General features: G+C 44.6%; 1 protein-coding gene across 1 annotated transcript in view; it reads right to left on the bottom strand.

Moving 5' to 3' along the window:
* The window catches only part of MDGA2 (MAM domain containing glycosylphosphatidylinositol anchor 2), a gene marked incomplete at its 5' end in the record, with an annotated part of 54677 nt that overhangs the window by 37389 nt on the left and 2585 nt on the right, over positions 1–14703 (bottom strand). The window contains one exon of the mRNA XM_057386539.1: positions 4016–4285. Coding sequence (XP_057242522.1) covers positions 4016–4285 — 270 coding nt within the window. The remainder of the gene's footprint in view (positions 1–4015; positions 4286–14703) is intronic.

Here is a 14703-nt window from a genome sequence, read left to right as displayed (position 1 = left end):
GAGGAGGAGAAGGAGAAGGAGAAGGAGAAGAGAAGGAGAAGGAGAAGGAGAAGGAGAAGGAGGAAAGGAAGGAGAAAGAAAAGGAGGAGAAGAAGAACAAGGAGAAAAAGGAGGAAAAATGAGGAGGAGGAGAAAGAGGAGGAGAAGAAGGAGGAAAATGAGAAGGGTGAGGAGGAGGAGGAGAAGGAGAAGGAGAAGGAGAAAGAAATGAGGAGGAGGAAAAGGAAATGAGAGGAGGAAGAGAAAGAGAAGGAGGGGAAATGAGAGGAGAAAATGAGGCGGAGAAAGAGGAGAAGGAGAAAAATGAGAAGAACAAGAACAAGCAGAACAAGAAAAACGTGGCACTAGCTCTCGAGACACCAACCCAAATCTCACCCCATCCCTCCTGGGAACTCCAAAAACACCGAGATCACCCTCCTGTGCCTCGAGGAACCCGAGCTGCTGTGAAAAAGCTGTTCCAGAAGTGTCCCCAGCTGGGCATGACCAGGACACGACCCCGAGAGGGCTCAGGTGTGTCCTGGAGGAGCTTTGGTGACCTCGGCAGCTGCTCCATGGGCTCATCCCCTCCTTCCCCAGCACCCAAAATCTCCCTCGGGGMAGCTCCTCCTCCTTCCTAAGCTCAGTTCTGCTCCCAGCCCTGGCAGGGTTTAACAGCCACAGCCTGGAARGGAATTTTGGCTATTTTTGGATATTCCAGAGCTGGAATAGCGAGGCCTGAATAAAACATTTCAGTGCTGGAGCTGCGAGGAGCACGAACTCGGCGCTGCTTCACCACCAACACAAATTTTTCCTGTCACTTTGGATTTATTGGGAAGAGAGTGGCAGGTGGCATCTGCCTCCCGCCGGCCCCGATGCCATAAATTAACCCCTTTCCCACGWGTGATTGGCGTGGCTTTCATCTCCTCCAAGCYGCSTCAAAATATATGGGGRAAAAAAAATAAAAATAWAAAGGGATTTTGCAGGCTCTGGGRTCAGGATAAACCTTTCAATCCAGGCTGCTTTAAAAGCTGCACTGGAAAGGTTTTTCTGAGCACGCCGAGGGTTTTGTGCAGCCCCACTCTGGCACATTTCTGCTTTTCTGTGTGATAAATCAGAAATAAAACAGCAAAAAATGGGTTAAACCACCTCATTATCCCCCCCCCCCAGAACAAAAATTCCACAGAACTGCTCCACATTCCTCCCTCGGAGTCATTTCTTAGGCTTTATTTTATCAATCGTGTCTAAGAAATGCCAATTTCTTGTTTCTATTCACATTCCCAGTGAAATCCAAGGCTCTTTTTTAACAATTTCATCATTTTTTCAGCATTTTCAGTTCCATCTGTGCTGCTGAGGGTGGAGAGCACAACAGAGCCACAGCTCTGAGAGCGGGGTCACAAAATTTATTTCCTGAATAAACTCGGGTTTAACCCTAAAACACTCAAAAAAGTCAAAGTGTCACTTCCAGCATCTTTAATCCAGCATAAATTATGGGATGGGATGAGCTCTAAATGAGCACGGGAGATGGGGAACACCATAAAATCATTTTAGGAATAATTTTCACTTTTGTGGTTTGCTAAAACCTCTTAAACTGCCCCGATCCCGGCAAAATAATGGCCTTGAAATCAATTTCCACAGTTTGGRATCCAAACCCCGATGAATAAATTGAACCAAATTTACCCATTTGARGCAAAAGATTTTTTTTTCTGGATTCCTTCAGAGCCACTTTTGGGATGAAACTCCCAAGATTTGGAGAAGTTGGTGGAAAATTCTCCAGCAGGTTCTGAATGGTGCCAACCATAATTCCATCTACCAGGTTGTGCAGTGGAAATCATTCCAACCATACCTTTCTTTCCCAGGATTTTCCCATATTCATACATTTAAAAAAAAACAAACCAAAAATTCTCATTATCCCAAAATACCCCATTCTTAGTGTCCGAGCTCCTGTTGGTCATTGATCCAGAAACATTCCCAAACACTCTGAAAAGCAGGATTTTTACCCCACCTTTCCTGCAAATAAACACTTTAAAATCCCTTCCAGAAATCCCCCAAACCCTCTGAAAAGTGGGATTTTTGCCCTACCCTACATCCAAAACAAACTGCCTAAACTCCCTTCAAAAAACATTCCAGACTCTGAAAAATGGGATTTTTGCCCTACCCTACCTGTGAAAAAAATCCTTAAAATCCCCTTCCAGACACATCCCAAACCTTCTGAAAAGTGGGATTTTTGCCCCACCTTACCTGTAAACAAACACCTTAAAATCTCTTACAGAAACATCCCCAAACCTTCTGAAAACTGGAATTTTGGCCCCACCCTACCTGTGAACAAACTACCTAAAATCCTTCCAGAAATGTCCCTAAACTTTCTGAAAAGTGGGATTTTTGCCCCGCTCTACCTGCAAACAAACTGCCTAAAATCTGTCCCAGAAAATCCCAAACCTTCTGAAAAGTGAGATTCTTTCTCACTTCCTTCTGAGATTTTTGCCCTACCCTACCTGTGAATAAAAACCTTAAAATCCTTTCCAGAAAATCCCAAACCCTCTGAAGAATAGGATTTTTGCCCCGCCCTACCTATGAACAAAAATCTTAAAATCTCTTCCAGAAACATCCCAAACCATCTGAAAAGTGGGATTTCTGCCCCACCTTACGTGCAAACAAACTGCCTAAAATCCCTTCAAAAAACTTCCCCCCAAAGCTTCTGAAAAATGGGATTTCTGCCCCGTCATACCTGCGAACAAACTGCCTAAAATCCCTTCAAGAAACATCCCCAAACCTTCTGAAAACTGGAATTTTGGCCCCACCCTACCTGTGAACAAACTGCCTAAAATCCCTTCAAAAATGTCCTACCAAAGTGTCTGAAAAGTGAGATTTTTGCCCTACCCTACCTGTGAACAAAAACCTTAAAATCCCTTCCAKGAAYGCCCCAAACCCTCTGCAAAGCGAGTTTTTTTCCCTGCCCTAACTGCAAACAAACTGCCTGAAATTCTTCCAGAAACATCCCAAAACCTCTGAAAAGCTGGATTTTTGTCCAACCCTACCCTGTGAACAAACTACCTAAAATCCCTTCCAGAAACACCCCAAACCCTCTGAAAAGCAGGATTTTGCCCCAACTCTACCTGTGAACAAACTGCCTGAACTCCCTTCAAAAAACATCCCAAACCCTCTGAAAAGCGGGATTTCTGCCCCATTGCTCCTATGAAGAAACAGCCTAAAATCCCTTCCAGAAACTGCTCCCCAAACCTTCTGAAAAGTGGGATTTGTGCCCCATCCTACCTGCCAACAAACTGCCTAAAATCCCATCCAGAAAATCCCAAACCCTCTGAAAAGCAGTTTTGCCCTGCCAAACCTGTGAACAAAAACCTTAAAATCCCTTCCAGAAACATCCCCAAACCCTCTGAAAAGTGGGATTTCTGCCCCATCATACCTGCCAACAAACTGCCTGATCTCCCTTCCAGAAAATCCCCAACCCCTCTTTAAAGTGGGTTTTTTTCCCCGTTGTTCCTATGAAAAAATAGCCTAAAATCCCTTCCAGAAATGACTCCAAACCTTCTGAAAATTCAGACTTTTTTCCAACCCTACCCTGTGAACAAACTACCTAAAATCCCTTCCAGAAACACCCCAAACCCTCTGAAAAGCAGTTTTGCCCTGCCAAACCTGTGAACAAAAACCTTAAAATCCCTTCCAGAAACATCCCCAAACCCTCTGAAAAGTGGGATTTCTGCCCCATCATACCTGCCAACAAACTGCCTGATCTCCCTTCCAGAAAATCCCCAAAACCTTCTGAAAATTCAGACTTTTTTCCAACCCTACCCTGCAAACAAACTGCCTAAAATCCCATCCAGAAAATCTCAAACCCTCTGAAAAGCAGTTTTGCCCTGCCAAACCTGTGAACAAAAACCTTAAAATCCCTTCCAGAAACATCCCCAAACCCTCTGAAAAGTGGGATTTCTGCCCCATCATACCTGCCAACAAACTGCCTGATCTCCCTTCCAGAAACACCCCAACCCCTCTTTAAAGTGGGTTTTTTTCCCCGCCCTACCTGTGACGAGGAAGCTGCAGCGGCCGGCGCCCGCCTCGTTGATGATGTTGCAGTTGTAGATGCCGTAGGAGTCGCGGGAGAGGCTGCTGACGGTGAACTCGGTGGAGTCCTGCAGGTCGAAGTGGCCAGTGCGTAGCAGTTTCCCGCCCAGGCGCCACTCGTAGGTCAGGACCCGCGTGGGGTACGCGCGGAGAACGCGGCAGCTCATGGTGACGCTGCGGCCCTGGCCCTGCCGCAGCTCCAGGAACGTGGGCTCCACCGCCGGCGGGTCTGGGGGAGAGCAGGGGTGGGGTTAAACCAGGCCTAGAGACCAAATTAATCTGGGTTTATGTCCTAGAGAAACCTCCAGCAACATCAGTTCCACCGCTGGCAGGTCTGTGGGGAAGACTGAGAGGTTGGGTTAAATTAGGCATAGAGAGGAGATTAATCTGGGTTTGTGTTTAGGACATGTCCTAGAGACATCTCCAGGAACATCAGCTCTACCGCTGGCGGGTCTGCGGGGAGAGGAGATGTTAGTGGGGTTAAACCAGGCCTAGCAAGGAGATTAATCCAGGTTTGTGTTTGGGACTCGTCCTAGAGACATCTGCAGGAATATCAGCTCCAACACCGGCAGGTCTGTGGGGACAGGAGGGTGTTAGAGGGGTTAAACCAGGCCTGGAGACCAAATTAATCTGGGTTTCTGGTTTAACTCGTGTTTGTGTTTGGGACCCATCCTTGAGATGTCTCCGGGAACATCAGCTCCACTGACGGCGGGTCTGCGGGGAGAGGAGAGGTGGGATTAAACCAGGCCTAGAGATGAGATTAATCCAGGTTTGTGTCCTAGAGACAACTCCAGGAATGCCAGTTCCACCGCCGCTGGGTCTGGGGGGAGAGGAGACTGTCAGAGGGCTTAGACCTGGCCTAGAGACCAAATTAATCTGGGTTTGTGTTTGGGTTTGTGTCCTAGAGAAATCTCCAGGAACATCAGCTCCACCGCCAGGCGGTCTGCGGGGAGAGGAGAACATTAGAGGGGTTAAACCAGGCCTAGAGATGAGATTTATCTGGGTTTGTGTCCTAGAGACATCTCCAGGAATGCTGGTTCTACTGCCAGAGGGTCAACAGGGAGAGCAGGGTGTTAGAGGGGTTAAACCAGGCCTAGAGAGGAGATTAATCTGGGTTTGTGTCCTAGAGACATCTCCAGGAGCATTGGCACCACCACCGGCGGGTCTGTGGGGAGAGAGGGGTGGGGTTAAACCAGGCCTAGAGACCAAATTAATCTGGTTTTGTGTTTGGGTTTATGTCATAGAGACATCTCCAGGAACGTGGGCTCCACCGCTGATGGGTCTGGGGGAGAGGAGGGGTGGGGTTAAACCAGGCCTAGAGAGGAGATTGATCCAGGTTGGTGTCCTAGAGACATCTCCAGGAACGTCGGCTCCACCGCCAGCGGGTCTGGGGGAGAGGAGGGGTGGGGTTAAACCAGGCCTAGAGACCAAATTAATCTGGGTTTGTGTTTGAGTTTATGTCATAGAGACATCTCCAGGAACATAGGCTCCACTGCCGGCGGGTGTCCGAGGAGAGGAGGGGTGGAGTTAAACCAGGCCTAGAGATGAGATTAATCTGGGTTTGTATCCTAGAGAAACCTCCAGGAACATGGGTTCCACTGCCGGCGGGTCTGGGGGAGAGAAGGGGTGGGGTTAAACCAGGCCTAGAGATGAGATTAATCCAGGTTTGTGTCCTAGAGACAGCTCCAGGAATGTCGGCTCCACCGCCAGCGGGTCTGGGGGTAGAGGGGTGGGGTTAAACCAGGCCTAGAGAGGAGATTGATCTGGGTTTGTGTCCTAGAGAAACCTCCAGGAAGGTCGGCTCCACCGCTGGCAGGTCTGGGGGGTAGAGGAGGGCGTTAGAGGGGTTAAACCAGGCCTAGAGAGGAGATTAATCTGGGTTTGTGTCCTAGAGACACCTCCAGGAACATCAGCTCCACCGCTGGCACGTCTGTGGGGAAGAGTGAGGGGTGGGGTTAAACCAGGCCTAGAGATGAGATTAATCTGGGTTTGTGTTGGGGTTTGTGTCCTAGAGACACCTCCAGGAACATCGGGTCCACTGCTGGCAGGTCTGGCGGAGAGGAGGGGTGGGGTTAAACCAGGCCTAGAGAGGAGATTAATCTGGGTTTGTGTTCTAGAGACAATGCCAGGAATGTCGGCTCCACTGCCGACGGGTCTAGGGGAGAGGAGAGTGTTAGAGGGCTTAAACCAGGCCTAGAGACCAAATTAATCTGGGTTTGTGTTTGGGTTTATGTCCTAGAGACATCTTCAGGAACGTGGGCTCCACTGCCGGCGGGTCTGGAGGAGAATATTAGAGGGGTTAAACCAGGCCTAGAGAGGAGACTGATCTCGGCTCGTGTGTAGGACATGTCCTAGAGACCTCTCCAGGAATGCTAGTTCCACTGCCAGTGGGTCTGGGGGAGAGCAGGAGGGCGTTAGAGGAGTTAAACCAGGCCTAGAGATGAGATTAATCTGGGTTTGTGTTCGGGTTTGTGTCCTACAGACATCTCCAAGAATATCAGCTCTACCGCCGGCGGGTCTTGGGGAGAGGAAGGGTGGGGTTAAGCCAGGCCTAGAGAGGAGATTAATCTGGGTTTGTGTCCTAGAGACACCTCCAGGAATGTTGGCTCCACTGCCAGGCCATCTGCGGGGAGAGGAAGGCGTTAGAGGGGTTAAACCAGGCCTAGAGAGGAGATTAATCTGGGTTTGTTTCCTAGAGACATCTCCAGGAACATCAGCTCCACTGCTGGAGGGTCTGCAGGGAGGGGAGGGCGTTAGAGGGGTTAAACCAAATGGAGTTTATTTCTGTCAGACCCAGGCAGGGAATTACCAATAAATCCCAAAATTTCTTTCTCTATTCCTGAGAGATTTGGGACCCGTTTGGGTCACTTTAGAACCAAATAGGGTTTGCTTTGCTAATCTGGAGCTGAGAATTACCAATAAATCATCACATTTCTATTTTTTCTCTGTCCTTGGGATATTGAGACTGGGTCACTTTAGAACCAAATGGGGTTTGCTTTGCTGATCTGGGACAGAGAGAATTACCAATAAATCATCAAATTTCTTTTTTTTCTCTGTCCCTGGGAGATTTAGGACCTGTTTGGCTCACTTTAGAATCAAATGGGGTTTGCTTTGCTGATCTGGGGCAGAGAATTACCAGTAAACCCCAAAATTTCTTACTTTCTTGATCCCTGAGAGATTTGGGATCTGTTTGGGTCTCTTTAGAACCAAATGGGGTTTGTTTTTTCTGATCTGGAGCTGAGAATTACCAATAAAGCATCAAAATTATTTTTTTTCTCTGTCCTTGGGATATTGGGACTTGTTTGGTTCACTTTAGAACCAAATGGGGTTTGCTTTGCTGATCTGGAGTAGAGAATTACCAATAAAACCCCAAAATTTCTTAATTTCCATGTCCTGGGGAGGTTTAGGGTCTGTTTGGATCACTTTAGAACCAAATGGGCTCTGCTTTTGCTGATGTGGAGCCAAGAATTATCAATAAACCCCAAAATTTCTCACTTTCTTTATCCCTGAGAGATTTGGGGTCTGTTTGGATCACTTTAGAASCAAATGGGSYTTATTTTTGTCAACCTGGGGCAGAGAATTACCAATAAAACCCCAAAAATTTCTCCCTTTCCCTGTCCTTGGGAGATCTGGGCCCTGTTTTATGTGCAGAAATGGTGAATTTCAGATAAATTATTCATTTACCTTTGGGCCAGGTGGGGCTTTCATCTCCTTTTAGAAGCTGGGACTCAGAACAAACCTCAGAGACCGAAATTCACGGAACTGTGATGATTTTTAAGCAGCCAAGGTCAGCGCTTGGGGTTGAAATTAAAAATTTGGGGTCAGGGGTTGAAACCCCGGAGATGGCTCAGCCTGGGATCCGTGGGAAATGAGAGGGAATCAGCTCAGAGCTGGAGGGCAAATTGTCCTCAGGTCACAAAAAAAAATATTAAAAAAAATAAATTTGGGCAGATTTAAAGAAAATTTGAGTTCACCCAGACACAAACCCAAGGTCTGGCCCTATATTTGTAGCCCTGGCCCTATATTTGTTGGCCTGGCCCTATATTTATAGGTCTGGCCCTACATTTATAGGTCTGGCCCTATATTTATAAGTCTGGTACTATATTTATAGGCCTGGCCCTATATTTATAGGTCTGGTCCTATATTGATAGGTCTGGCCCTATATTTATAGGTCTGGTCCTGTATTTATGGCACTGGCCCTATGTTTACAGGTCTGTCCCTGTATTTATAGGTCTGGTCCTGTATTTGTAGGCCTGTCCCTATATTTATAGGCCTGTCTCTATATTATAGGTCTGACCCTATATTTGTAGGCCTGGCCCTATATTTATAGGTCTGGCCCTATATTTGTAGGTCTGGCCCTACATTTACAGGCCTGGCCCTATATTTGTAGGCCTGGCCCTACAGTTATAGGCCTGACCCTATATTTATAGGTCTGGTCCTATATTTGTAGGCCTGGCCCTATATTTATAGGTCTGGCCCTATATTTGTAGGCCTGACCCTATATTTATAGGCCTGGCCCTGTTTTTATAAGCCTGGCCCTATATTGATAGGTCTGGTCCTATAGTTAAAAGCCTGGCCCTATATTTATAGGTCTGGTCCTATATTTATGGATCTGGCCCTATATTTATAAGCCTCACCCTATAGTTATAAGCCCGGCCCTATATTTATAGGACAGGCTGTGTGATGAAGGACTCTGTGTGACAATAGATAACGGAAATGCAGATGTAGCTGCTGGGAACGATTCTGATTTTTGTATTTGTAATTTTATCAGGATTGTTGGGTGTGAATTTCCATGTTCAGCATGAGTTGTGTTTTATTAATTAATTAAGTTGAATTTTATTAGGGTTAACACGTACACCTGTGGAAATGAGGGGCCATGGAAATGAGGGGCCATGGATGTTCCTCCAGGCAGGAGGAGGAGCTGGACAACACCCAGGAGAAGATCTGTGGAAGATCCATGGAAGATTCATGGAAGATCCATGTCCTACAAAACCGAGGGTGTGGATGCAAAACCCTTCACCTGCTCCATTCCTCTCCGCTGGGCACCTCCAGTACTGAGGGAAATTTAGGAACAAAGCCAAGAGGGAATGGAGAATCCTGAGGGAGCTGGGAAAGGGCTGGAAAATCCTGAGGGAGCTGGGAAAGGGCCGGAGAATCCTGAGGGAGCTGGGAAAGGGCTGGAGAATCCTGAGGGAGTTGGGAAAGGGATGAGCCTGGGGAAAATGGGGATCAGGGGGGACCTTGTGGGGGCTCTGCTCCAGAGAACAGGGACAGGAGGAGAGGGAACGGCCTCAGGCTGGGCTGGGGAGGCTCAGGTAGGATTTTAGGGATAAATTATCCATGAAAAGGGTGGGCAGGCCTTGGAAATGCCCAGGAAGATTTGAGTGCCCATCCCTGGAGGTTTGAAATCCCTGTGGACGTGGCCCTCATGGGGCGGCGGTGCTGGGAACGGTTGGATTTCATGATCCTGGATGGATTTTCCAACCTCAGCAATTCCACTCCAGACCTTTTTCCTTTCAGTGATTTCCCTCTTGATGAGACTCCTCAAAGCCCGATGGAAACCAAGGAAAATCTCTCCAAAAGCTCCTCATTCCCACAAAACCTCCCAGATTTCCCAGAATCTCTGGATCCATCAGAAATCCCAGTCTTGTGGGATCACAGAGGAGCTCTGAACCCCATTGTTCCTGCCATGCTGAACCCATCCCCAGCTCCACAAAAGGATTGGTCAATCCCCTATTACCAGAAGTGGACAGCGGGTTCGAATTGAGAATAAAATGCTGGAATTGGGAGTAGAATAGTAAATAAAAAATAAAACATAAAAAATAAAAAATAAAAAATAATAAATAATAAATAGTAAATAATAAATAGTAAATAATAAATAGTAAATAATAAATAGTAAATAATATGCTGGAATTGGGATTAGAATAATACATAAATAAATTAATTAATTAATTATAGATAAATAAATAAATAAATACATGCTGGAATTGGGAATAAAATCCCAAGGATTTGTGAGGGAGCAGCAGCAGCAGCTTCCCTTAAAAACTCCAGATTGCCTTCCAAACCCTGTTCTGCGAGGCAGTTACAGGCACAAAGTCAAAAATTGCAAAGTGAAACACGGGAGAGGGATTTATGGAGAGAAAAAAAAAATCAGCTGGGAAAATTCCAGCAGCATCCATGGACAGAATTATTTGTGTCCTGTGTCAATTCAAATAATCTTCATTTTTAATGCTGCACTTTGCAGCCAGAGCTCTGTCGAAATCCCTATTTTTGTGTAATTATGGGAATTAATCTCCTAAGGAATATGAGACAACAAAGGAAACGCATTTACTCAGCACCTTCTGCTGTTAATATGGAAATGGGAAAAAAAGTCAATTTAATGGAAAATTAATGATTCCAATTTACCTTTCCATGATTGGTGTTGACTCTGTTATTGCCAAGTTTGACTCCTTTTTATCCCAGTACAACATTCCCTCCCATCCTGCTCTTCACCTTCTTCCCACCATAACTGTGGTGATGGATATCCCGGAATTCCAGAAGTGAAGAATTTCATGGATTTCCCTCAACCCTTTCAGGCTGGAATTATCATTTTCCCATCAAATCCAACCCCTTATCCCATAATTAATTATGAACAGAAGAAGAAGCTGTGGCTGCTCCATCCCTGGAAATGTTCAAGGTGGGGCAGGATTATCTTCTTCGACACCAATTCTCAAAATCAATCCAATAGCAATAATTCCATTTTATTAATCTCTGGTTTTGCTGCACTTTGCAGAGCTCTGTCGAAATCCCTGTTTTGTGTAATTATGGGAATTTGTCTCAGGACAAAAAAGGAAACGCGTTTACTCAGCATCTTCTGCTGTTAATATGGAAATGGGGAAAAAAAGTCAATTTAATGGAAAATTAATAATTCCAATTTGCCTATTTATGATTGGTGTTGACTCTGTTACTGCCAAGTTTGAATCGTTTCTATCCCAGTACAACATTCCCTCCCATCCTGCTCTTCACCTTCTTCCCACCATAACTGTGGGGATGGATATCCCGGAATTCCACAAGTCAAGAATTTCATGGATTTCCATAATTTATTTCATGGATTCATTTTCATGGATTTTCATAATTAATTACAAACAGGAGAAGAAGAAGCTGTGGCTGCTCCATCCCTGGAAATGTTCAAGGTGGGGCAGGATTTTCCTCTCCGACACCAATTCTCAAAATCAATCCATCAGCAATAATTCCATTTTTTAATCTCTGGTTTTGCTGCACTTTGCAGAGCTCTGTTGAAATCCCTATTTTGTGTAATTATGGGAATTTGTCCTGGGACAAAAAAGGAAATGGGTTTACTCAGCACCTTCTGCTGTTAATGTGGAAATGGGGAAAAAGTCAGCTCAAAAGGATAATTAATTATTCAAATTTACCTTTCCATGATTGGTGTTGACTCTGTTACTGCCAAGTTTGACTCCTTTCTATCCCAGTCCAACATTCCCTCCTATCCTGCTCTTATCCCCAATAACTGTGGGGATGGATATCCTGGAATTCCACAAGTGAAGAATCTCATGGATTTCCATAATTTATTTCATGGATTCATTTTCATGGATTTTCATAATTAATTATGAACAGAAGAAGAAGAAGCTGTGGCTGTTCCATCCCTGGAAATGTTCAGGGTTGGATGGGGTTTGGAGACACCAAATCCTCCCTGCTCTGATCCTTCCAATTTGAAATATTTTTATGGAATATTTGCATCCATTCCCACTCATTCTTTCTTCCTCCAAACCCAAAACTCTTTTTCTCCGGATGACTCTCAACTCCATCCCTTTCCAATTCCAATTCCCAAAAAACCCCAATACAAATAATCCCATTTTTTCCCTTAATAACACCTCTGTCGATCCTTCAGCTCTGTTTTTCGGGATTTTCTGACGAGGAGAAGCCACATCTCAGGAAGATTTCTCTGTGACCGTAATTTTAATATTAAACAAAAAAAAAATTCAAATTCTCTGCTTCTCATTTAAACCTTCCTCGGTGCTGAGGTTTGCATATTCATCACCTCCCTGGGTCAGCAGGCTCTGACCTTGCTAAATGTCACAAAGCTCCTGGGATTTCACTTTCCCAATCCGTGATTTCCATATTTTTTTTTTTTCCCCTGCCTTGCTCCGTGTGGATAAATCGCACAAAAAGCCGTAATCACCTTGGGGTTATTCTGAAATCGGCATTGGTCGGGTGAGGAGAATTGGAGAAGAATTTTGGAAATTTTGGAGAAGAATTTTGGGTTTTTTTGCTGTTTTCTGGGAAATCTCTGCTCAAGAATTAAAGAGTTGGGAATGATCCACAGGTGAAACATCAGGACAGTGGAATTTTCCATCTGAAGTGCCTAAATATCCCTATATTTATACATAAAACTCCAAATAATCGTGGGAAGGTCGAATCTTTAAGCTCAGTTTGGCAGCATCGACCATTGCCGTATCCTGGGAAAATCCTTTTGGCAGGAATATGGAATTCCTCAGATACGACCTCCAGGAGAAAAGTGGAGAAAACCACTTCAGAAAGCAAATTAGAACTCTAAAAATAATGGCAGCACCATTATTGGGATATTTTCAAGTTTTTAAGGCCATTTTTTCATTCCTGTACTTGGAAAAGAAGGAAAAAAACTGCCCAGAGTTAAAAAAAAATTAGACCGAGTTTGAAAACTTTATTTTAGGCTGTCCTTTCTCCCACCACAAACAGCCCAAATGAAACCCAAATTTTATCTCTGGAGAAGAAATTCATTCAGAAAGTAATAAATGCAGCAGCCTGGGAGTGTTTGGTTATGTAATATTTGTCCTGAATATTAATCAGTTTCTTCCACTCAAATCTTCAATCGTGAGGGGAGGAAAAAAGAAGATGTAAATAATATTAATTTTAAATGCAAATCTTCATTTCCTTTATCATCTCAAGCTCCTTAAAAATAGATTTATAACAGATTTGTTTAAAAGGAAAGCTATTTTCCCCACTTGGTTTCTCAGATCCCTTGGTTATCCCTTTTTAATGAGTTTTCATAATTAAAATTTTATAATCTGGCAGAGTTGGCTCTTTGGGAGTTTTCCCAAACTCCTGATTCCCATTCACGAGACAATTCCATGAATTTGGTAAAATTCCCACAGGGATTGGCCACCCTACCTGTTTAAAAAGTTTCTCTTTATTACTTTCCTAAAATTCCACGAGTTTTTATCTCGATAATTCCAGTTCTGTTTTGGACGGAGAGCGCTTCGTTCTCTTGCCACAACTTTTCTTTCATTATTAATACAATATTTGCATATAAATATTTCATCAGGCAGATATTTCGAGAGCAGACCCAGCACATTCCCAAGTTGCCAAATCGGCTTTTCCAAGGGAAAAAAAATTCTTTTTCCCGTTCCCAGCTGCAAAGAAATCCAAAATCAAGGAAAGAGGACTCGGGGCTGGATTCTGGAAAATGGGAATAACTCGTTCCTGGTGCTCCACTCAGCCTCATCTTTTCCCTAATTATCCCTGCTCCATTCCCAATTTAATTCCTGCAGGATAAACCCTTTTCCCAGAATTATTTGGAATTTATTACCAAGGAAAAAGGAGGTAAATAAAGCTGAGTTCCAGGAAATCTGGAGCATCCCAAGGTGGCTCTGCCAGCCAGTTTTCCATGAAATATCTGGGATGTTTTAAGAGGCTTTCCGAGGGTTTGGGGATGGATGTGTTTGGGATGGAGTTTGTGTTGTAAAAAAGGATTTTATGGAGCGCAGAAGGAAAAGGGAGCAAGGTCCACCCAAAAAGCGATCCTGTGCCTGATTCCAGGGATCCAGGGCAGCCACAGCTTCTCTTGGAATTCCATCCCATCCTCATCCCACCCTCCCAATCAGGAATTCGTTCCCAATATCCCATCTAAACCAAACACAGAGGAAGAGTCCTCCTGGAGCAGCCTGGAATGGCAGGAGGTGCTCATGGAGGGGTTGGAATGGGATGGTTTGGAAATTCCCTTCCAATCCAAAGCATTCTGGGACTCCAGGATTTTCATTTCTTTGTAGATATTTTAGGATTTAAGGTAAACATGAAAAATAAAAAAAATCTTAAACCACAACTCAAGGCCGAACCATGACCAAGCCCAAAATTCCACCATTTTCCTGGAGAGCCCCCAGACAGAGATCCTGGAATCACTGAGATGGGATAAAGGGATGGCAGCAGGAAAGAGAAGTGAGGAAAAAAAAAAAAAAAACCTCATTAGATACAGGCATCAAATTAAAAAAAAAATCTTTATCTTTGAATTTACTGATTTTTTTTTTTGTTTGACCCAACAGATGTGACCCAGAGCAGCAATTCCATTGGAATGGGCATATTCCCAAGGCTGCCAGAACTCCAGGGATGCACAGGGTGGGATTGGTGGGGTGTCTGTCCAGGAGTTGGTTTCGTGATCCCACTCATGATATTCCATAATTCCACCGAAATTCCATAATTCCATAATTAACCACTACAGTGGGACAGAAAACCCTGCTGCCTGAAGGAAAACTTCTTCCCGAAGAATGAGAACGTCCCACACAGCACAACCCCAGCAAAATCCATGAATTTCTATCTAAATAAAAGAATTTCATTAAATATCATCACTGCTGGAATCATCCTGGATAAACATTCCAAAAAAAAAAAAAAAAAAAA

This window comes from Malurus melanocephalus, unplaced genomic scaffold, assembly GCF_030028575.1.
Source record: "Malurus melanocephalus ecotype Western Australia unplaced genomic scaffold, MMel_1.1 scaffold_984, whole genome shotgun sequence".
NCBI classification, from domain to species: Eukaryota; Metazoa; Chordata; class Aves; order Passeriformes; family Maluridae; genus Malurus; species Malurus melanocephalus.
This window is presented reverse-complemented; position numbering and strand designations above follow the sequence as displayed.